Genomic DNA, 23,557 nt, shown 5'->3' with positions numbered 1-23,557 from the left:
GAAGCCCGTGCGCCTAAAGCCCTTGCTCCGCAACAAGAGAAGCTACCACAATGAGAAGCCCACACGCCGCAACGAAGAGTAGCCCCTGCTTGCTGCAACTAGAGAAAGCCCGCATGCAGCAATGAACACCCAGTGCAGACAAAAGTAAATTAATTAATCAATTTAAAAAAGAAAGATATTCTTGGTCTGGTTCGGTGCTGAATCCCCAGAACCTTGGACAGTGCCTGACACAGATTAACACTTAATGTGTAGTTGTGGAACAGAAATCAGGAAAATATTTATTCAGATATTTATTGAGTGCCTGCTTATCTCAAGCATTGTTCTAGGTGCTGGGGTTACAGTGGAGAACAAAACAGACAAAAAACAAAAAACAAACTTCTCATGCGGCTTCAAATTGGGATTCTTTGTAGAAAGGCCAGATGGTCTGGTCAAACAGTGAGAATGGTAATGACCAGCTCTCATCTTCCTCATTGGTAACGAGATGAGGCTGAACTATATCAGTGGTTCTCAACCTTGGTCATATATTTAAAATCACCGGGGAGATTTTAAAGACCACTGAAATCAGAATCTGCAGGGGTCACGGACAATTATTTTTTAACGTTCTTTTCTATCATATGGGGACTGATGTCCATTTAAATCTATGAGACCCTTGTAGATTAAGTCTCTAACTGTTTGCTGGTTGTGACACTGGAATAGTTATTCCTACATTTCCTGATTACGGTGGGATTAAGTGAGATAAGAGAAGTTGAGCTTGCTGGCTGGCAGATATTTAAGCCCAATAAACACTGGCTGCTTTTACCTTCTTTCCTTCCCTCTATTTACTAGAAAGGGGTTTCCCATAGGAGACAGGCTTATTAATGCATCTCCCCCAGTAGAAGAGGGCACCTGAAGGCCATGCATTGCTCTCATTTCTGCATCTCATCAGTACTCCATAGGAAAAACATAAAATCTGACCATTTGGTATTGCAAAGGAATTGAATCCACAGTCAGTTATAACTGTAGAGAGAATGAAAAGCAGAAACTTCAAGTACCAGTATTGTCTAAGTTTTGGTGTGATATACTATTATCTATGGAATGAATTCAGCTTTTAAATGCAAATGGAAGGCTCTGGCTAGAAGAATTTATGATGACAGAACTAAAACATTAAAACATTTTGAGCCAATGTAGAATTGGTGGCTCAATGAAAAATCGGCATATAATGCAATATAATCTCTGTGTTTGGGTGGATTTGGGGTTCTGAAGGAGAGCACTTACATGCTTTTTCCCATTTTCTCCTAGAGCCCCACTCTTCCTTCTGAGATCTACGTAGTAAGTACCAGTTCCTTTGTTCTGCATTCCCATCTGTGCTCTCAATTTGGAGGGAGAGGAAGACAGAGACTTGAGTTTACCTTCCGCTGGTGTGACAAGGACCTGGGGCAAGCAGGCATGGGGGCATGTCTCTGGGTACCAGAATTAATCAGAGCGAGTAGATAACTCCTGTTGAAAGTTTCTTCAGGCCGTGAAAATTAGAGTCCGTCTGTTTCACATTGGAGGTGGGATGAGGCCATGTTAGAAATACAGCCCCCGCCCCTATATGTGTTTAGTTTTCTACATTTGCTCCTTTCAGCAACATTGAGGACGTCAGCACCCTCATTTTACAGAGGAGGAAACTGAGACCCAAAGAGTTTAAGCAAGTTACCTAATAAAGTAATTCTTCTAATAAAGGCTGAAATCAGAATTCAGATTTTATTCTGTAGTTCATTCATGCTTTTAAAAGTTTTTTTATCATTAAATGTTGAGTATATACAAAAGAATATTTAAGGATATGTGTAAGGTAGAAAGAATAATAATACAATGGGCACCCTTGTGTGTATCCAACACAGTTTAAGAAAGACGGCCCCTGTGTGTGCCTCCCCCTCTTATTTCACCCTGTTCATTGACCCCTCTGAGATAACCACTCTCTTGAGTTTTACATTTATTATTCCATTGCTTTTCTAAAACTCTTAAAGCATGTATTGTTTAATTTTGCATGTTTTTGTTTTTTATATATATAGAATCATACTGTTCAGTTTTTTGTTGTAGCTCACTTTGTATGCTCAGTACTAAGCTAGCATACATTGTACAGCATTTGGCTGGCTTTCACTTGGATTGATCAGGCCTCCACGCTGACTGATCAGTGCCTGTGCCCTTTAGATACTGTGAATTATCACCACTGTTCTCGGGAACATGTTTATGAATCAGTTTCACTGCCATATTCAATTGTATGGGTGTTTCACACTTCCTATCCGTTTTACAGTTGATACACGTGTGGTTTTTTCCTTGTGTTTTTCCCCTTAAAAATGGTGCATGTCTCCTGGTGCATATGTGCAGGGGTTTCTAGAGTGTGCACTAAGGAGGGGATTGCTGGGTACCAGGGTATGTGAATGCCTAGCCTTACCAGAAGATGCCAGCTGTTTTCTACAACATTGGTATCAGTGCACTTTGCCCCCAGCAGGGTATATGAGTTCCAGTTGGTCCACATCCTTTTCATCACTTGATATTGTGTGGCTTCTTATTTTGCCAATTTAGTAGACGGGTGACAATATTTTCTTGTATTTTAATTTGCATGTTGATGATTAATAATGAGATTGAACCTCTTTTCATGTGTGTTGGCCATTTGTGTTTCCTCTTCTGTGGAGTGCCTGGCCATGCCTGTTTTCGCTTAAATTTTTCTTTTGTGTTGTCTTTTTCTTACTGATTTGTAGCATATTTATATATTATATAAAACAGGTACATAAAATAGAAATAATATGTTCATATATTTATTGACAAATAAATATAAACTATTCAAAGTATTTACTAATCCTTTGCCAGTTAAATGTGCAGCCAATACCTTCTCCAGGTTGTTGACTTGCCTGTGTTTTACATACTTTATTTTTTAGAGCAGTTCTATTCACCCTCCACAGCTTCTCCTGTTATTAACATCTTGCATTAGTGTACAGTTGTTACAATTGGTGGACCAATATTGATATGTTATTATTAACTAAAGTCTATAGTTTACATTAGGGTTCACTCTTTGTGTTGTACAGTTTTTTGGTTTTGACAAATGATGTATCCACCATTACAATATCTCACAGAATAGTTTCACTGACCTAAGAATGCCCCGTACTCCACCTACTTATCCCTCCTTCCCCTAAAACCCTGGTAACCATTCTTTTTACTGTCTCTGTGGTTTTGCCTTTTCCAGAATTCCATATAGGATGGAGCCTTTTCAGACTGGCTTCTTTCACTTAGTAATATGCATTTAAGTTTCCTCCATCTCTTTTTGTGGCTTGACAGCTCACTGCTGAATAATATTCTGTTGTCTAGATGTACTACAGTTTATTCATTTGTCTTCTGAAGGACACCTTGGTTGCTTTCAGGTTTTGACAATTAATAAAAGTGCTGTAAACATCCATTTGCAAGTTTTTGTGTGGACATAAGTTGAAATTCCTTTGGTAGATATCAAGGAGCACTGTTGCTGGACTGTATGGTAAGAGTATGTTTAGTTTTGTAAGAAACTGCCGAATTGTCTCCCAAAATGGCTGTACCATTTTGCATTCCCACCAGCAATGAGTAAGAGTTCCTGTTGCTCCACATTCTCACCAGCAGTTGGTGTTGTCAGTGTTCCAGATTTTGGTTATTCTAATAGGTGTATAGTGGTACTTCCTTGTTGTTTTAAATTGCATTTTCCTGAGGACACATGACGTGGAGCATCTCTTCATGTGCTTATTTGCCATCTGTATATCTTCTTTGGTGAGGTGTCTGTTAAGGTCTTAGGCCCATTTTTTTAATCAGGTTGTTTGTTTTCTTATTGTTGAGTTTTAAGAGTTCTTTGTATATTTTGGATAACAGTCCTTTATCAGATGTGTCTTTTGCAAATATTTTCTCCAGGTCTGTGGCTTGTGTTCTCATTCTTTTGAGATTGTTTTTTACAGGGCAGATGTTTTTCGTTTTCATGAAGTCCAGCTTATCAATATTTCTTCCATGGTTCATACTTTGGTCTTGTAACTAAAAAGTCATCACCATACCCAAGGCTATCTAGGCATTCTCCTATGTTATCTTCTAGGGGTTTTATAGTTTTGTGTTTTACATTTAGGTCTGTGATCCATTCTGAGTTAATTTTTCTGAAGTGTATAAGGTTTGTGTCTAGACTCATTTTTTTGCATGTGGATGCATGTCCAGTAGTTCTGGCATCATTTATTAAAGAGACTACCTTTGGTTCATTGTATTGCCTTTGCTCTTTTGTCAAAGATCAGTTGACTGTATTTATGTGGGCCTATTTCTGGGCTTTCTCTTCTGTTCCATTGATCTGTTTGTCGATTTTTTTTGCTAGTACCACGACTCTTGATTCCTGTAGCTTTATAGTAAGCTTTGAAGTCAGGTTGTATCAGTTCTCCAACTTTGTTCTTCTTCAATATTGTGTCAGCTATTCTGGATCTTTGCCTCTTCATATAAACTTTAGAATCAGTTTATCAACATCTTTAAAATATCTTGCTGGACTTTTCATTGAGATTGCATTGAATCTATAGATCAATTTGGGAAGAGTTGACATCTTGACAATATTGAGTTTTTCTGTTCATGAAAATGGAATAGCTCTCCATTTATTTAGTCTTTAATTTCATTCATTAGAGCTTTATAAGTTTCCTAATATAGATCTTGTATATATCTTGTTGGATTGGATTTCTTTTTTGTTGATGAGTTTCAAGACTTCTTTGTATATTTTAGATATAAGTCCTTTATAGATATGTGTTTTGCATGTTTTCTCCCTGTCTGTGGTTTGTCTTTTTATTCTCTTAACAGTGTCTTTTTCAGAGAACTTCTAAGTTTAATGAAATCCAACTTATCAATTTTTTCTTTCATTATCGTGCTTTTAATTACCAACCCCAAGGTTGCCCAGATTTTCTCCAATATATCTTCCAGAAGTTTTATAATTTGGCATTTTGCATTTCAGTCTATGATCCATTTTGAGTTAATTTTTATGAGAGGTATAAGGTCTGTGTATAGACTTTTTAAAATATATATATATTATTTATTTATTTATTTATGGCTGCATTGCGTCTTTGTTGCTGTGCACAGGCTTTCTCTAGTTGCGGTGAGCGGGGGCTACTCTTCATTGCGGTGTGCGGGCTTCTCATTGCGGTGGCTTCTCTTGCTGTGGCGCATAGGCTCTAGGCACATGGGCTTCAGTAGTTGCGACACGCAGGCTCAGTAGTTGTGGCTCACAGGCTCTAGACCGCAGGCTCTGTAGTTGTGGAGCACGGGCTTAGTTGCTCTGCAGCATGTAGGATCTTCCTGGACCAGGGACTGAACCCGTGTCCCCTGCATTGGCAGGTGGATTCTTAACCACTGCGCCACCAGGGAAGTCCCAGACTCTTTCTTTTTTTTTTTTTAGCAAAACAAGTAAAGTGTTTATTAGGAGGAAAAAAGAGTACGTGTGGATAGACACACAGATGGGCTCAGAGAGAGAGTCGTGCCCTCGTGGTAGTTTGAATCACTTATATGGGGCATTTCTTCCAGGTTTCCTTTGGCCAATCATCTTGCTTTGCCTGGTTCTGAGTCCGTATTTGGTTTATCTCAGGGTCCTCCCATGTATGCGAGCATATCTCTTAGCCAAGATGGATTCTAGCGAAGAGGTCTGTGGGTTGGGTGACATCACTCCCTTTTCGACCTCCAAGAAGCCTTTCTGCGCATGTATGGTTGGGAAGGTCTCCTTGACCTCAAGAACGAGAACTATGTGGTGTCTTATCTGGGTGGAGTTCAGCTCCTCTTCATCTTGGAGTACCCCATTAGTAAGTAGCTGAGCTGGTTCTGACTTAAGAACACTCAGGAGAAAGACATGCTCATGATCTCGGAGAGACAGCAGTGAATGGTGGCTTGAAGCAAGATCTTAGCTCCCTGCTGAGGAATCGAACCTGGATAGCCTGGATGAAAACCAGGAATCCTAGCTACTAGACCAGCAAGGGCTAGAGGCTAGAAGCAAAGTTTCCCTGACTCTTACCCCTGCTTGAAAGCAAGCTTGTTTCAAGGAGGCAAAAACTGTAAAAACAGGCACAAAGTTTATTATTAGAGACACAGCACAACATGTGGGAGAGCTCACAGAGAAACAGTTTCTTTAGTTAAAACAGACCAAAGCAGAGATAACACACCAGAGAGGAAGGGTTTGGGCATCCTCCCTAATGAGGAGGAACGCCTAGACTCTTTTTTAATGCATGTGGATGTGCAGTTGTTCCAGCACCATTTGTCGAAGACACTCCTTTCCGCATTGAATTATCTTTGCTCCTTTGTCAATGATTAGTTGATTTTATTTATGTGGGTCTGTTGATATTTATGGGCCCTCTATCTGTTCCACTAGTCTATTTGTCTATTCTTTCTTCAATACCACATGGTCTTGATTACTGTAGCTTTATAGTAAGTCTTGATGTTAGGTAGTGTCACTCCTCCAACTTTGTTATTTTTCAGTACTGTGTTGGCTATTCTGGGTTTTTTGCCTTTCCATATGAACTTTAGAATAAGTTTGTCAATATCCACAAACTAACTTGATGGGATTTTGATTGGGATGGCACTGAGTATATAGATCAAGTTGGGAAGAACCAACATCTTTCTTCAAAAATTGAGATATAATTGACATGTAACATTGTATTAATTTTAGGTGTACAACATAATGATTTGATACATGTATATGCTGCAAAATGATTACCATAATAAGTTTACTTAACATCCATTACTGCACATAATGACAATTTTTTTTCTTGTGATGAGAACTTTTAAGATCTACTCTCTTGACAACTTTCAAATATGCAATACAGTATTTTAACTATAGTCACCATGCTATACATTGTATCCCCAGGACTTATTTATCTTATAACTGGAAGTTTGAACCTTTGACCCCCTTCACCCATTTCATCCACCCTGGACCCCCCCACCTCTGGAAACCACCAGTCTGTCCTCTGTATCTATGAGTTTGCATGTGTATGGTTTTTTTTTTAAGGATTCTGCACATAACTGAGATATAATTGAGCTAACTGAGTATTTGTCTTTCTCTGACTTACTTCACTTGGCGTAATGCCATCAAGGTCCATCCGTGTTGTTGCAGATGACAGGATTTCCTTCCTTTCTTATAGTTGAGTTATACTTATCTATTTATCTATCACATTTTCTTTATCTGTTAATCCACTGATGGACCCTTAGGTTTTTTCCATGTCTTGACTATTGTAAATAATACTGCAAAGAACATGGGGGTACCGATATCTTTTTGAGATAGTCATTTAGTTTTCTTTGGATAAATACTCAGAAGTGAAATTGCTGGATTGTATGGTAGCTCTGTCTTTAATTTTTTTTTTTTTTTTGAGCAATCTCCATACTATTTTCCATAGTGGCTGCACCAATTTGTATTCCCAAAAACAGTGCACAAGGGTTTCCTTTTTTTCACATCTTCGCCAATGGCTTTTTGATAATTCTAACAGGTGGGAGGTAATATCATACTGTGGTTTTGATTCATCTCCCTGATGATTAGTGATGTTGAACATCTTTTCATGCGCCTGTTGGCCACTTGTATGTCTTCTTTGGAAAAATATCTTTTCGGATCCTCTGCCCATTTTTTAATAGGGTTGCTTGTGTTTTTTTAATGTTGAGCTGTATAAGTTCTTTACATATTTTGGATCTTAACCCCTTATCAGATATATGATTTGCAGATATTTTCTACTTTCATTTTGTTGATGGTTTCCTTAGCTATTCAGAAGCATTTTAGTTTGATGTAGTCCAACTTGTTTATTTTTGCCTTTGTTGCCTTTGCTTTTGTTATCAAATTAAAAAAAATCATCGCCAAGACCAATGTCAAGTCTCTTACCTCCTATATTTTCTTCTAGGAGTTTTATGGTTTCAGGTTTTAAATTTTATAGTTACATTCAAATCTTTAATCTATCTTAAGTTGATTTTTGTACATGGTGTAAGACAGTGGTCCAGGTTCATTCTTTTGCATGTGGCTCTCTCATTTTCTCAACACCATTTATCGAATAGACTATCCTTTCCCTATTGTATATTCTTGGCTCCCTTGTCATAAATCAACTGACCATATATATGTGAGTTTATTTCTGGACACTCTATTCTGTTCCATTGAACAGTGGGTTGTTGTTTTTTTTTATGGCAATAACATACTCTTGGTTACTGTAGCTTTATAATATAGTTTGAAATCAGGAAATGTGATGCCTCCAGCTTTGCTCTTCTTTTTCAAGATTATTTTGTCTATTTGGAAACTTTTGTGGTTCCATACAAATTTTAGGATTATTTGTTCTATTTCTGTGAAAAATACCATTGGAATTTTGATAGGAATTGCGTTAAATCTGTAGGTTGCTTTGGGTAGTGTGGACATTTTAATAGTATTAATACATCCAGTCCATGAGCACAGAATATCTCCCCATTTATTTGTCTTCTTCAATTTCTTTCATCAATGTTTCATAATTTTTAGTGAGAATATCTTAATTATATTGAGTCTTCCTCTTCATGAACATGGAAAATCTCTCGGTTTATTTAGATCTTCTTTGATTTCTTCCATCAGAGTTTCATCATTTTTCTCATATAGGTCTTGCACATATTTTGTTAGACTTATACCTAAATATTCCAGTTTCTTGGGGTGCTAATGTACATGGTGTTCTTTAAATTTCAAATTCCAATTGTATATTGCTGGCAAATAGGAAAGCAATTGACTTTTGTATGCTAAGCTTGTAGCCTGCAACCTTTCTATAACCTTGGCTTGTCTTTATACCTATATTGTCTTTAGATGAACAGAAGTCCTTAATTAAAAGTATGTAAATGTATGGTATGCACTTTTGTCTTGTTTAAGAAATCATTCCCTACTCCAAAGTCATAAAAATACAAATATGTTTTCTAACATTTTTATAATTTTCATCAGTTCTGAAGAATTTTCTGGGCCATTTTGTCTTTATGTCTGCCATATTCTTTCTGTCTTTCAAAAAATCTAATTAGATATATGTTAGACCTCACTCTGTCTTCCATGTATCTCTTCTCTGAACATATTTTTTCATCTCTTTGTCTCTCTGTGCTGCTTGCTGGGTAATTTCTTCAAACCTGTCTCTTCCAGTTCACTAATTCTTTCTTTGACTATCTATGCATAATCTTTTATTAAGCCCATTCATTGAGTTTTAAGTTTCAATTTTTATATATTTTTATTTCTGAAAGTTCTGATTTGTTCATTTCTAAGTCTGGTTATCTGTGTGGTATCTTACAGTTTACTTACATTTTCAGTCTCTTTTATTTCTTTAAGCATTTTATGCATTATCATTTTATAATTTTTACCTAATAATTCCAATATTTGGATTTTTTGAGGGGGTGGGAATCTGTTTCTGGTATCTATAGTTTCTGCTAGTTCTCACTCAGTACCTTGTTTCATCATATATTTTATGACTTTTTTTTGGAACTGTGAGGTTACCGTCTGTTTTACAGAAAAGGAAACTGAGCCTGAGAGTAGGTAGATGAGGTGCCAAGGTCACACAACTAGCAAGCAGCAGAACAAGAATTCTAGTCAAAGTCTGTCTGACTCCAAAGACCGCGTGCTTTTTTCTATCCCGTGAAGCCTTGAAGAGCCTTGACTAGTTAACTCTTTCATGAATCATCTCACAAATGTTTACTGGGAGCAAACTTTGGGCTAAGTGTTGTCCTTGGTGCTGGGATACAAAAGTAAACAATATACATCCCTTATTGCCCAGTATACACAGTCTAGTGGGGACCTAAACACGTAAATAGACAGGTGACTGTAAGGCATGGTAAGTGTACTCACTAAGGCAGAAACAAAGTTCTCTGGGAGCCTAGAGAAAGTTTCCTTAAGTCATTGGCTAATGCCCAGGTACAATGGCATGCTTCACTGATTTGCCAGTCAGCTACAGCCCCATCAAGTGGCATCGTTACAGGGCTCCTCATTCACATTTTTTTCAGAGTGAGTGACGCCCCCTGGTGTTACGCAAGGAGATTGCATGGTGAGCTGGAGGGAGGGCATTTCAGGCAGAAGGAATGACGTCTGCAAAACAGAATAAGTCGGAATCAACGGGAATAGAGCCTTAGAAATCATCTATTCTAACCCTCCTACGTGATGCATAAATCCACTTTATGTTATAACAAATTTAGTGTCTAGTTTACAGAATAAGCGATTGCTTTCTGAGTGTTTCTATCTTTTGTCAACTATATCCAGGCGCCATCAGAATAAAAGCACGATCTTATTTTTATTTAGACCTTTGGAGGGGAAGTGCTTTATAATCCCTCCCACCCAGTTTGGAGGCAGAACACAAAATAAGTCAGAGGAGACCAGCTGATGACAGCATGATACAGTAAAAAGGCAGCAGGGAGCAGAGATTGCAGTCTCAAGTTTGCTACATGTCATCTTGGACAAGCCACTCGGATTATCTTCTGAGCCTCTTTCTCCATCTGTAAAATGAGAGCATTTGACTACAGATTCCCTAAGGGGCTTCCAGCACCATGATTTTCCAAGCTCATGTCTAGAGGTCCAGAAGGGGAAGTGTCTCCCCGAAAGCTGTTCATTGAGAACGGCTCCAAGCCCTTGGGCTTTCAGGCTTGTGCTCTTGCCCTTCGCTCAAGCCCTGAGGATGGCTATGGTCTTCTTCCACCTTCACCAGGGCGTAGCCTGGTGGGCAGGACCCCAGGGAGGGCCCTGCATTGGTGCAGTGACGCCCTGGTGCTCCCAAGTGTCTGGCCATATTTGCTCTGCTTGCGGGGCTCTGGAGTCCAGCCTGGGCTGTGGGTGTGATGCGGGGCCGCTCCCCTCTGCCTGGGCATCCTGGGCTTCCTCGTGCACACACAGGGGCTTTAAGGGCAGACCTTTGCTGGGAGCTGCAGAGGGAGTGGTGCTGTGATTTGCCGGAGGTCTGAGCAGCGACAGTAGCTTGATGCCTTAGCTGGGGGTGATCCAGGCACCTCCCGTGTTCCCTGACTCTCTGCGGTGCTCCGCTGGGTGGAATCCTGGAACTTGTTGTGTTCTGTAGAGAATCCCCAGGGACTTCTCCTCTCTCTCTCTCTCCCTCTCCTCTCTCTCTCTCTCTCTCTCTCTCTCTCCCTGGAACACCCTCTCCCTGCCTCAGCACATTTGTTTTGAACTCTTGGTTGTTTTGGCCTCTGAGAAGGGATTGTGGAGCCCGCAAGGAGGGGCAGTGATTTGATATCACAGAACTTGAGCTTCATCTGCCCAACCAACCTGGACAGGTATGTGGGGACTCTTTTTTTTTTAAGGGAGAGGGAGGAAGAGGTAAGGAGGAGCCAATTAGGAAAACAGAGAAATAGCCAGTGAGGTATGACCCAGGCGGGGTTGTTTGGTGGGGGTGTGCCTTTCTGAAAAGGCTGATGACCTCAGCTCAGGGGCCCCAGCTGAGGCTCCAGCTGCTTTCTCCCTGAACTTTACAGACAGGGCATCCCGGATTCTGTCCAAGGTAACAGGATGAGCTCTAACCAGCCCCGCGTAGGGGCCAAGTCCGTTATGCTTTGGTTCTCAGAGTGAGAGGGCAGGAAGTGTGCTCCCCGCAACCCCTGGGTAAACTGTGCATGCTGGGGAAGGGGGGCTGGCAGGATGAGAAAGCAGAAGAGGGAGGGGAAGGCAGAGTTCGCCAGGGAGAAGCCTCTGATGCAGGACCGAGGATTGGAGATGTCACCATTCTGTGTGACATCTTTCCTCCATTCCCATGTAGAAGTCACACGTCAGCCCTTCTTTCCTAAAATGAACCATCTCTTTCCTCTATTTCCCCAGTGCTGGAAAGTTTTCCTTGAGTAGAGATTCATTTATTTAGAACAAAGCACTTCCTTTTCTAAGAATGAAATTGCTATTGCCTTTGAGAGGGGTATGGACAGGGGTTCTCTGGTGTGAATTAGTTGATTAGGAGACTTTCCTTCCTAGAGGCAGTGCAGGAAGCAGGGAGCAGTGGTCCTTGGTGGCAGTGGAAGCCTCCTGGAGTGGGAATGTGGCTCCGCTGAGAAAGATGGACTGGGTCCACGAGGCGATGCTCACGTCAGAGCTCAGCTGTCTCAAGGGCAGCTCAAACCTTTGAGGACAAGTGCAAGGGCTTCCTGTTCCCTCAGTTTCACTTTCCCTCCTTCCCGTCTTTCCCTCCCTCCTTTCCTTCTTCCTGAAGCAAATATTTAAGTGCCTACTGTATGTGACTTACCATGTTAGGCTAGGGGATCTTTTATTAGAGGCTTACAGTCCGGCAGAAGAAGGCAGATGTAAAACAACCTTGTGCAACAAACCTTGGCAGGCGCTATGCTAGGAGTGAGTACAAAGCATGGGGTAGCAAGAGGGTTACAAATGCAAGAGGGGACGGTTACAGACGTTTCAGTTGAGAAGCGACACCTTGGCTGGGGTTCAAATGTGGGCAGTTCACCAGGTGCATGACAGGGGCTTGGAGTGGAGGAAGTGGCGATGCGTGGGTGAGGGAGAACATTCCAAGCAGAAACAGAGCAGGAGTCAAGGTTTTGAGAAGTGAAACAACGTGGTGTTTGAAAACTGCAAGTCATTCATAATTCCTAGAGCTAAAAGGACAAAGGCTGAGGCTGGGAGGGTTTTGCATGCCAGGACTTCTATGCCCCGGGAAGTCGCTGAGGATATTTAAGCCATGTAGCAATAAGATCAGATGGTCATGTTTAATTTCTGAGGACGCTTAGGCAGTAGAGGATGGATGGGGAGGGGCAGGGAAACTGCTTAGGAGACAATTGCAGTAGGTGCCTGAACTAGCGATATAGTGGGCAGAGTCTTAAAGAGATATCTTCAGGGAATTCCCTGGTGGTCCAGTGTAGGACTCTGCGCTTCCACCCGTTCGGGGGCACGGGTTCGATCCCTGGTCAGGGAATTAAGATCCCGTAAGCTGCGTGGTTCAGCCAAAAAAAAAAAGAGATATCTTCATTCTCACAAAATTATGCTGCTCATGGTAAGAAATCATAAGCGACAATTTGCCAGTTTGTAGGAACGTTCTTACATTCCCTACTGCCAGCGAGAGGGTTGTGCTTGCTGCAGTCAGCGTGTGTTGACAGTCTAGATTTGTAGCTAAGGCTCTTCCCTGTGACATACAAAGAAGCAGCCTTCATTAGATGCAGCTTACAGGGAATCCTGCTACCCCAGCAAAGGAGATGATGGTCAGCGAGGACCCCAGCCCCAGCCCAAGACACTCAGCAAATCCAAGATCGGCTCTGGAGGTGGTCCCAGCCCAGTGCAGGCTCTTAGGATGATGGCATGGAAACTGACACAGGCTGGCCACTGTGGAGGCCCCTAGGTTAACCAGCCAGAGGGACCACTCCTGAGGGCTGGCATATGGCGGAGGGCCTGATGTGTGCTGCCACAGAATCTTGTTGGGAGGAGATAAGAATTCATACAAAATTAGGAAGATACGTGAACATCAATGGCATAAAGGAAAACCAAGTTCAGTGGTGGGAGAGATTAATTCCAAAGTTGGGGATTGCATTAGACTGTGGCTCCCCAAGCTGGCTGCACAGAACTCCCTTGGGGAGCTTTATAAAAAATAGAGGTTTCTGGGCCCCACCACTAGGGAGTCTGGGGTCAGGTGTGAGAGTCTGTATTTTAAAAGCTCTTCAGGCAAATTTGAAAACCACTGAACCACGTGATCTGTGCTTAGCACCCTGCCCGGCACGTGGATGTGCTCAGTCTGTTAAGAATGAATACATCTCCGAGGTGCGTCCCAGCTGTGGTTCCCTGTATCGTCTTGGCTTGAGGAGGCAGGAAGGAGGCGTTTCTGGAAGAATCTTTGATGCCAGATCACAGGAACCAGTAACTGGAAGAGTTTGGTACCTTTGCACCTATTTTGTATGAATGCAGGGAAAATGGGTGGCGGGGTAGGGCAGCTGGGTTTCAACTTTCCCACCTTCCTCCTAATCTGCTTTTAAGCTGAACTCAGCTTCTGTTTGAGGAAGGTGACTGGCTTTTGCAAAGCAGTGAGATGGAAGTTGCCTTTTGTGGTTTTTTTTGGCTGAGAATACAAAAGAAATGTGAGAACCGGAGAGCTTTGCCCAGAGAAAATGAATCAGCCAGCTCAGAAGACAGAGGCACAGGACTGCCAGAGAGGGGCCCGGGGTCAGGACCTGAGACTCTGGTCGACCCACCTTGTCAGGGTGCAAGTTGGTGCAGTGCTGGACCCCTGCCTGGGTCTGTCACCTAGCGATGGCAAGCATAGCCGGAGAGCCCAGGGGCAACCCCGGATCAGAATGTGGGCTTAGATGAGGGAAGATCTTAGCACCCTGAGCCTATGTGTGAACACAGAGGTCTCCATACCACTTTTTTTCTTTTGCTTCCAGTTTTATTGAGATATAATTGACATACAGCACTGTGTACGTTTAAGGTATACAGCCTACATCATTTGACTTAATCATCATGAAATGATGACCACAGTAAGTTTCGTGAACATCCATTATCTCATATAGATAAAAAAGTTAAAAAATAGAAACTTTCTTTTTCCTTGTGATTAGAACTCTTAGGTTTGTCCCTGCTCCAAGGCTCTGAGTCTGTGTCCCTCGACACCTTCTTCTAGTTTGATTCAGGCTCTCCGGGGAAGAGCTCCCAGCTGATGTAACTGTCTTTCCCCGCCTCGCATGGCGCTGAACCATTTAGAGTTTTCTGTCTTAATATACACTTTTTTATTTTTAAGTAATGGTATTTTTTTTTTTTATTGAATGAAAGATTCTTTAAATTCTATAGTGCTTTACAGTTTTCAAAAGTTTCACACACATGATTTCATGTAATCCCATAATCACCCTTTTTTTTCCTACCCCTATCTTGCCCCTCCCCCCTTCCGTCTCCCCACTGGTCACCAGTAGGTTGTTCTCTGTAGCTGTGAGTCTGCTTCCTTTTTGTTTTATTCACTAGTTTTTTGTGTTTTTTAGATTCCACATATAAGCAATATCACACAGTATTTGTCTTTCTCTGTCTGACTTATTTCACTTAGCATAATGCCCTCCAAGTTCATCCATGTGGCTGCAAATGGCAAAACTTTACTCTTTTGTTATGACTGGGTAGTATCCCATTGTATATATATGCCACTTCTTAATCCATTCATCTCTTGATGGGCACTTAGGTTGTTTCCATATGTTGGCGATTGTAAGTAATGCTGCTATGAACATTGGGGTGCATGTATCTTTTTGAATTAATGTTTTTGGGTTTTTTTGGATGTATAGCCAGGAGTGGAATTGCTGGGTCATATGGTAGTTCTATTTTTAGCTTTTTGAGACGCCTCCAAACTGTTTTCTACAGCGGCTGCACCAACATACCAATAATGGTATTTTTAAATTATAGAAGCAGCTCATGTTCATATAAAAAGTTTGGAAACAAAGGAGCTTCACCTTTGAGTTCTGGTTGTTGAGCAGGCCTCTGAGAGTTGTGAAGACACAAAAAATGGTCCTGAAAAGTGCCTGGTGGCTTCCTGTGTTGCCCTACCTTTTTATCTCCCACCACCCCCCCCAACCCCCGGAGGCTTTCTCCAGCCACTGGACGGGGCCCAGGTCTCAGACAACACTGGAATCATCACCACTGCCATGTACCCCCTGAATAAAATCTCTTTTACACTGAGGATTCTCAATCTGAATACAGAGCGCAGGACTATGAAAGGGATTCCTGTTATATTGGCTCAGAGGTCAGCGAGGGGCCCCAGAACAATGCTGTGAAGCTCACAGTCTTAAAGGAAAATTGCTGTTTTGCCACCGGGATGTGGGCGATCACACGCTCTTCTTCCCTCCTCCTGGGGAAGCTGCGGTAGAACGGAGGGTTGTCATGGGCGTTGGGCGCCCCTTGAGGAAGCTGCTGGAGACAAACAGGCAGTAAGTTCATAAACTTGTGTGACCTACTGGTACCTGTGAGTGGGGAGCAGGTGTGCAGAGATGCCAGCAGCCCTCGGGGTGGTCAAGCATGGGGCAGTTGGAACCCTGGGCTGGCGGCATCCGTGAGCTGCCTCCTGTATTCACCTGGCTTGTCTTACAAATATAATTTTTTACGTGCAATGCGATATGACAAAGTTTGGGAAGCCCTGTTCTATACAGTGGTTCTCAGTCTTGGTTCCACAAGAGGAGGAAGGTTTCCTTTAAGACACACTCCCAGGGGTCACTTGAATGAATCTTACAGACAGGTTGGACTTTGGAGGTTACACCTGCCTACCGCTCCCCGGCTTCGAGTTCATTCCAACTTCTCACAGGTGCTCACTAGGTGGATTCTGTCCTTCCAGTGATGGGCAGCTGACCAGCTAATGAGCTCTAAACTCTAGAAAAATCCTTCTTTTCATTGACCCAGAAACTACCTCCCTGTGTGGTCCACACGTTGACCTGATTCTGTCCTTTGGATTATGTGGAACAAGCTTATATTGTGTCATAAGTGACAGTCCTTCTGATATAGACCCTCCCCTCAGGGGTTTTGTTTGTTTTATTAGTAGACTTTTTAAAGAACTGTTTTAGATTTGCAGAAAAATTAAGCAGACAGTACTGAGTTCCCATATGCCACTCCATACCGCACATCCAGCTTCTCCTATTATCAATACCTTATATTCATATGGTACATTAGTCACAACAATGAACCAATATTGATTCATTATTAACGGAACTCCATACTTTAGGCAGATTTCCTTATTTTTCATTCTTTATTCTTTTATCTTTTTAATTTTTTGGCCATGCCCCGTGGCATGTGGGATCTTAGTTCCCCAACCAGGGATCGAACCCGCGCCGCCTGCAGTGGAAACGTGGAGTCTTAACCACTGGATTGCCAGGGAAGTCCCAGATTTCCTTTTCCTTTTTTTTTTTTTTTTTTTTAACCTAATGTCCTTTGTCTGTTCCAGGATCCCACCTCTGTCTCCTTAAGCTCCTTAGGCAGTGATAGTTTCTCAGACTTTCCTTGTTTTTGGTGATCTTGGTGGTTTTGAGGAATACTGGTCAGGATGCTTTTCTATTGGAATTTGCTTGTTTTTTCATAAGATGGGAGCTATAGGCTTTGGGAGGAATGTCACTGAGGTGAAGTGCCATTTTCATCACATCATATCAATGGTACGTACTATCAGCATGGTTCGTGACTGTTGACGTTGACCTCGGTCACCTGGCTGAGGCAGTGCCTGTCTGTTTCTCCTCCGTGAAGTCGCTCTTTTCCCCGTTTCATGCTGTACTTTTGGGACACCGGTCACTACGCACCGTCCGCACTTACAGGGTGGAGAGTTGTGCTTTCCTCCTCTGGGGTGGGATATCTATAACCGATGAGGAATTCTTCTGCAAGGGAGTTTCGTCTCTTTTCCCCTATTTATTTCTTTATTAAATAGTTTGTTTACAACAGTATGGACTCATGAGTCTTTATTTTATAGCTATGGCCACAGGGAGCTTTGGCCAAAGGGAGCTCTTTCAATTGGCTTCTGTGCCCCTTTGACTTACTCTAATCACTGTGAGTTTTTTAATAGCACTTCCTTACTTTCTGTCACCAGAAGATGCTCCAGGCTTATATTGTACAACTATATTGTTGTATAATAGAATCAACTATTTCTCCAAGGAGCCTTCATTCCCCTTATTAGAGAATGGTATTAGAAACCAAGATCTGAGTGGAAGGTGTGCTTGTTTCTACTGGGGTGTTATTTCTGTTGGGACCTCTAAGCTGACAGAGCAAAGAAATACGTGTGTGTGTGTGTTTGCACGCACAGGCGCGTGCAAGCACTAGCCCTTGCATGTACATATATCTATAAATATTTCTATATGTAGCCATCTGTATCTATATTAAGTTAAACATGAGTTCTTACTGATGTCTCCAACTTCAGTCCATTATCACATGGTGATAATGTTGATGTTGACTTTATCTGTAAATTTCCACTCCAACGGTGAGAAACCTAATTTCTACCATCCACGATCCATTTATTTTTTGATTCCAGTATACGCGTATGGCAGTATCAGAATTGTTAACATCTCAGAAGCTTTGCTTTGTTTTATCTTTTCTCAGATTAAACGCTCTCACTTCCTTTAACCATTTTAGACTCCACACCATCTTGTTCATCCTCCTTCAATTCTGAGTCCTTGGTTTTCCTATTTTACAAGAAATGACCAAGGATTACTCTCGCCATTTTACAAAACAGGAGAATGAGTTCTAGCAAACACTGTGAGCATAGACAAGGCACTGGTTTAAGTGCTTTACACATATTAACTCACTTAATCCTCACAACAACCCAATGAGGTTGGTACTGTTATTATCCCCCTATTATACAAGGAAAGGTTAATAACTTGTTCAAGGTCAAACAACTAGTGAATAGTAGAGCTGGGATTAAAACCCAGCTGACTTCAGAGTCCATATCTATGAGCATTATTTTATGCCACATTGCTGCTAGAAGGGGTCTTTCTGAAATACTGCTTTGCATATGTAACTCCCATCCTTGCAAATTGTCGATGGTTCACTATTAGCCATAAAATAATGACCAAGTATCTTTTATATATATATATATAAAAGATATATATATATATAATATATATGTCTCTTGCATCCTTCTTGCGTCTGCCTCCCTCCCTCCCTATCCCACCCCTGTAGGACGTCACAAAGCATTGAGCTGATCTCCCTGCGCTATGTGGCTGCTTCCCACTAGCTATCTATTTTACATTTGGTAGTGTATATATGTCAGTGCCACTCTCTCACTTCGTCCCAGCTTCCCCTTCCCCCGCTGCATCCTCAAGTCCGTTCTCTATGTCTGCATCTTTATTCCTGCCCTGCCACTAGGTTCATCAGTACTGGTTTTTTTTTTTTTTTTTCATTCCATATATATGCGTTAGCATACAGTATTTGTTTTTCTCTTTCTGACTTACTTCACTCTGTATGACAGACTCTAGGTCCATCCACCTCATTACAAATAACTCAATTTCTTTCCTTTTTATGGCTGAGTAATATTCCATCGTATATATGTGCCACATCTTCTTTATCCATGCATCTGTCGATGGACATTTAAGTTGCTTCCATGTCCTGGCTATTGTAAATAGTGCTACAATAAACATTGTGGTACATGTATCTTTTTGAATTATGGTTTTCTCAGGGTACATGCCCAGTAGTGGGATTGCTGGGTCATATGGTAGTTCTATTTTTAGTTTTTTAAGGAACCTCCATACTGTTCTCCATAGTGGCTGTATCAATTTACATTCCCACCAACAGTGCAAGAGGGTTCCTTTTCCTCCACACCCTCTCCAGCATTTATTGTTTGCAGATTTTTTGATGACGACCATTCTGACCAGTGTGGGGTGATACCACATTGTGGTTTTGATTTGCATTTCTCTAATGATTAGTGATGTTGAGCATCTTTTCATGTGTTTGTTGGCAATTTGTATGTCTACCTTGGAGAAGTGTCTATTTAGGTCTTCTGCCCATTTTTGGATTGAGTTGTTTGTTTTTTTGATATTGAGCTTTATGAGCTGCTTGTATATTTTGGAGATTAATCCTTTGTCCGTTGCTTCATTTGCAAATATTTTCTCCCATTCTGAGGGTTGTCTTTTCGTCTTGTTTATGGTTTCCTTTGCTGTGCAAAAGCTTTTAAGTTTCATTAGGTCCCAGTTGTTTATTTTTGACTTTATTTCCATTACTCTAGGAGGTGACGACCAAGTATCTTAACTTGGCATTCAGTGCCTTCCACAATCCACAGTCAAGCTTCTGCTCCAGGTTAACCAGCATGAGCAGTGAAGACACTCAGAGCATGCCCAGATACTAGTGTTTCAGCTAATGAGCATGTTCTATACCCTCCCTTCCAGTTAAGGCTCAGACCAAGCCACATCCCTTCCAAGAGCCACACCCCACCCACATCCTCCTGGGGGAATGCATTCACAGCGATCTCTTCCTTTTTTGTTGTCACTCATTGCCCATGCCCTTTGTTTGGTATTTAGTTTGGATTGTGTTTTGTAATGTACTTTTTATATGTCTGTCCAGTCTCCCCAGCTCATTCTCAAGGCCAACCTGTCACTGTTGATGATGGTTACAAGTTTTAATCCCCACAAAGTTATTTGGTAAGAAGTTGGCCCTCTGAGATTTGCAGCTGCGGTATTTGCTCAGATATCCTCATTGTCCCTCCAATAGACAACCAAATCCTGCATCTAGTATGCGTTAGCCAATCAAATTAGTTTTGTCTGAGGCTATGGTCCACGCTCTGTGCAGCTGCCTCTCCTTCAGACCACGTCCCTCTTCTAGGAGATAGATCAAGATGGACTGTTCTAAATCATCCCCATCATTATAAGTCTGTGGAGGGCTTAGCTGGGCTGGGTGATATTAAGTTGAAGTATTGTACCCAGTTCCTATTTCTACGTGGCCAATATACCAAGTTTTACAGAGGTGGGTCTGGCACCAGCTGTGTCTCAGCTTTGGATGATTGTCATTCAATTGCCTAAGAAAGAGTTGGAAACAGAACCCCTGGACTCAAAGAGCAGAACCTCAATTCAAGCCATAACCTGTTTTGGTTTTTTTTAATACTTTTTTTTAAAAGGGAACTTCATTATTTTTATTTATTTATTTATTTTTGGCTGCATTGGGTCTTCGCTGCTGCACGTGGGCTTTCTCTAGCTGCAGCGAGCAGGGGCTTCTCTTTGTTGTGGCACATGGGCTTCTCATTTTGGCGGCTTCTCTTGTTGTGGAGCATGGGCTCTAGGCACACGGGCTTCAGTAGTTGCAGCATGCAGGCTCAGTAGTTGTGGCCCCTGGGCCCTAGAGTGCATGGACTTCAGTAGTTGTGGCGTGCGGGCTCAGTAGTTGCGGTGCATGGGCTTAGTTGCTCTGCAGCATGTGGCATCTTCCCGTACCAGGGCTCGAACACGTGTTCCCTGCATTGGCAGGCGGATTCTTTTTTTTTTTTAATTATTTATTTATTTATTTATTTATTTATGGCTGTGTTGGGTCTTCGTTTCTGTGCGAGGGCTTTCTCTAGTTGCGGCGAGCGGGGGCCACTCTTCATTGCGGTGTGCGGGCCTCTCACTATCGCGGCCTCTCTTGTTGCGGAGCACAGGCTCCAGATGCGCAGGCTCAGTAGTTGTGGCGCACGGGCTTAGTTGCTCTGCGGCATGTGGGATCTTCCCAGACCAGGGCTCGAACCCGTGTCCCCTGCATTGGCAGGCAGATTCTCAACCACTGCGCCACCAGGGAAGCCCAGGCAGGCGGATTCTTAACCACTGCGCCACCAGGGAAGCCCCGTAACCTGTTTTGCTAAACTTTAGTCCTTCAGTGCCACCTTCATGATTTTTTGCCATATCTACATAGTACTCACACTCTTTTTAACTTAAATTTTAGTTTCATCCTATATAATAACAACCACCAAATTGCAGGTTTAATGTGCTAGTTATAGTTTTTTAAATGGGTACTAAAGTAAATGCATAAGCATCAGATAACGGTTGTCTGTGAGCTGCACACAGTTATGTCACACGCCTGCACTGTGAACTCACCACCCTCTGGGGGGCACAGCTCTGCTATTCGGTCTTTGCCTCCCCACCGCCTTCCAGAGGTGAAGTCCCCTCTGATCAGGTCACTGGTGTCCAGACTGGGCTCCTATATTCTGGTGGCTTCCACTATGGTACCTTCAGAGCCACTTTGAGGGTGAAAAGAGTTTCTGGGCAAGACTATAGGCATTTTCTTCTCTTTAGAAAGAGCAACTCTGCTTTTATGTCTTCCCAGGTCCAGGGCACCCAGTTAAGATTTTATTTGAAGAAAGGGTTCTGTGAATTTTTTTTAAGCGTGAAAACTATTGGGCAAGTTGATTCAGGATAAACACTGCTAGAAAGATGATTTGTTTGTGTTTGATTGATTCATTCATTCGTTCAGTACTTTGAGCCTCTCTGAGCCCTTCCTAGCTTTGGGGTCAGCAGAGCTGGCTTCAAATGTGTCCTGTTAATTGTAATGAAGCAAAATAAACATCGGGCACTGGTGGTGAAACCATGCCAAATATTATTCCAATTCTCTTTCACTTGATCCAGGTTGAGAGTAAGCCTTTGCTTCAAATCCAGAAGCCACCTTCCAAGGTCAAGAGCTTCAGGATGACCCAATTCTTGAATAAGGTAGGAAGTGATGCTTAATGTCTTTTCTCTAGTAGAGGATGGCAAGGTGGGTGCCTGGGGATGGCTTTTAACAGGCATTTTTGGTCAACTCAGCATAACATGACGCGCACGTTCTACCCACATCACCACACCCCATCTCTACACAGTTTTAAATGTTGCTCTTCATTGATAGTCGGACTACCTCTCTCCTAATCAATCAATCAATCAATGTAGAGGGGCAGGGATCCAAGTGAACCGGTCAAGTCAACAAGGTAGCAGAAATGGGAGCTTGTGCTGCCCCAAGGAAGGTTTGCATTGTTTAGCAGGAAGAACTTCTCCAGGTCAGGGTGCTGAGACATTGGCATGATAATAATAATGGCCAACACATATGAAATACTCTACATAGATTGTCTTGTTTACCTCACAAAAGCCTTATGAGGTAGGTCACATTTTTGTCCCCATGGTAGTGCAGTGATAATTGAAGCTTAGAGAAGGGGTCAGTGTGACTGTCCAGGGTCTACAGCTAGTAAGTGGTAGAGCAGGGATTCAAACCCAGAGCCTGTCTGCTTGACCACTCTGCTTTTCTCTCCAAGAACTTCAGAAATAGATCTTGCCCTGGATTTGCCTCAGGCTCGTCCTTGCTCTGGGGAAGGTGCTAGGGAACACTTTCTTGCCTGAGGCGTCTATAACGTACCCAGTTTTTCCTCCTGTAGAACAGAAACACCACCTTTATGCCACTGCCTTTCGTGGACACCAAGGGGAAGAAGAACATGGTGAACTTCCCACGCATCAGCAGTAAACTCCCGCTAAAGCAACCCCTGCTGCATCACGTGAGTACAGGGCAGTGGACGTGGCCTTGAACAGGCAGGTGAAAGAGACCTGCTTTCAGTCCAGAGCCAAGTTCAGAAAGGCCTAGGATGGTGGGAAAAGCACATCGTGAGCTGAAGAGTTGGGTTCCACTCCTGTTCTCCCTCTTGACAATGAATGTAAACTTGAACAATGAGTCGTTGACTTTCTGTACGAAACAGACTTTCTATAGGGTTGTCATGAGGATTCACTGAGAAAAAGAAAAATAAAGTGTCGGGTACATAAATGGTAGAAGCATGTATAAACAGTACAAAATGTTGATTTTCCTTCCACGCCCCCTACTTTTTTTGTGTAATAACCAAATGGGATGATGTGAGAAAGTGCCGAGTTAAAGAGGTGTTATACACACCTAAGTTCAAGTATTTGTGCCCTTGGGCAGGTCACTCTCTCTAGTTAGGAACTGGCCTCCTCTAGGTCAGCAGGAAAGAACTGTTCCCATCCTTCCTGTGGTAAGATATCACTGGGGTTGTCCGCTCCAAACTGTAATGTACACCACAGGTGTCCCAGAGAGTATCGTGAGTCAGACGGATCCTTCCTCTGAGAGAAAGGTTGAGAAACCTACTGTCTTGTGATGACCATTTTCTCCCTGGAGAGGGAGAAGAGAGTCTGGCTGCATGGGGCTGTTCTGGGTCAGATCAATGGTTTAGGACACCCAGAAGCGACCTAAAGAGTCCTT

The 23,557-nt window shown here is 42.4% G+C and overlaps 1 protein-coding gene across 3 annotated transcripts in view; it reads left to right on the top strand.

The window, feature by feature from the left end:
* Positions 1–23,557, top strand: part of DYRK4 (dual specificity tyrosine phosphorylation regulated kinase 4) — a gene marked incomplete at its 5' end in the record, with an annotated part of 48,564 nt that overhangs the window by 4,274 nt on the left and 20,733 nt on the right. Inside the window, 3 exons of one of the 3 annotated variants that reach the window (XM_082421550.1) lie at positions 1,279–1,308; positions 21,955–22,035; positions 22,728–22,844. In XM_082421550.1, the coding sequence (XP_082277676.1) occupies positions 22,015–22,035; positions 22,728–22,844 (138 nt within the window). Of the gene's footprint in view, positions 1–1,278; positions 1,309–21,234; positions 22,036–22,727; positions 22,845–23,557 lie in introns of those variants that run through there. The other 2 variants (XM_082421551.1, XM_082421549.1) reach the window with 2 other exon arrangements.

The sequence above is a fragment of the Balaenoptera physalus genome (genome assembly GCF_965194825.1).
Source record: "Balaenoptera physalus genome assembly, chromosome: 13".
NCBI classification, from domain to species: domain Eukaryota; kingdom Metazoa; phylum Chordata; class Mammalia; order Artiodactyla; family Balaenopteridae; genus Balaenoptera; species Balaenoptera physalus.
The sequence above is the reverse complement of the archived record's forward strand: the minus strand, read 5'-3'. Positions and strand labels throughout refer to the sequence as shown.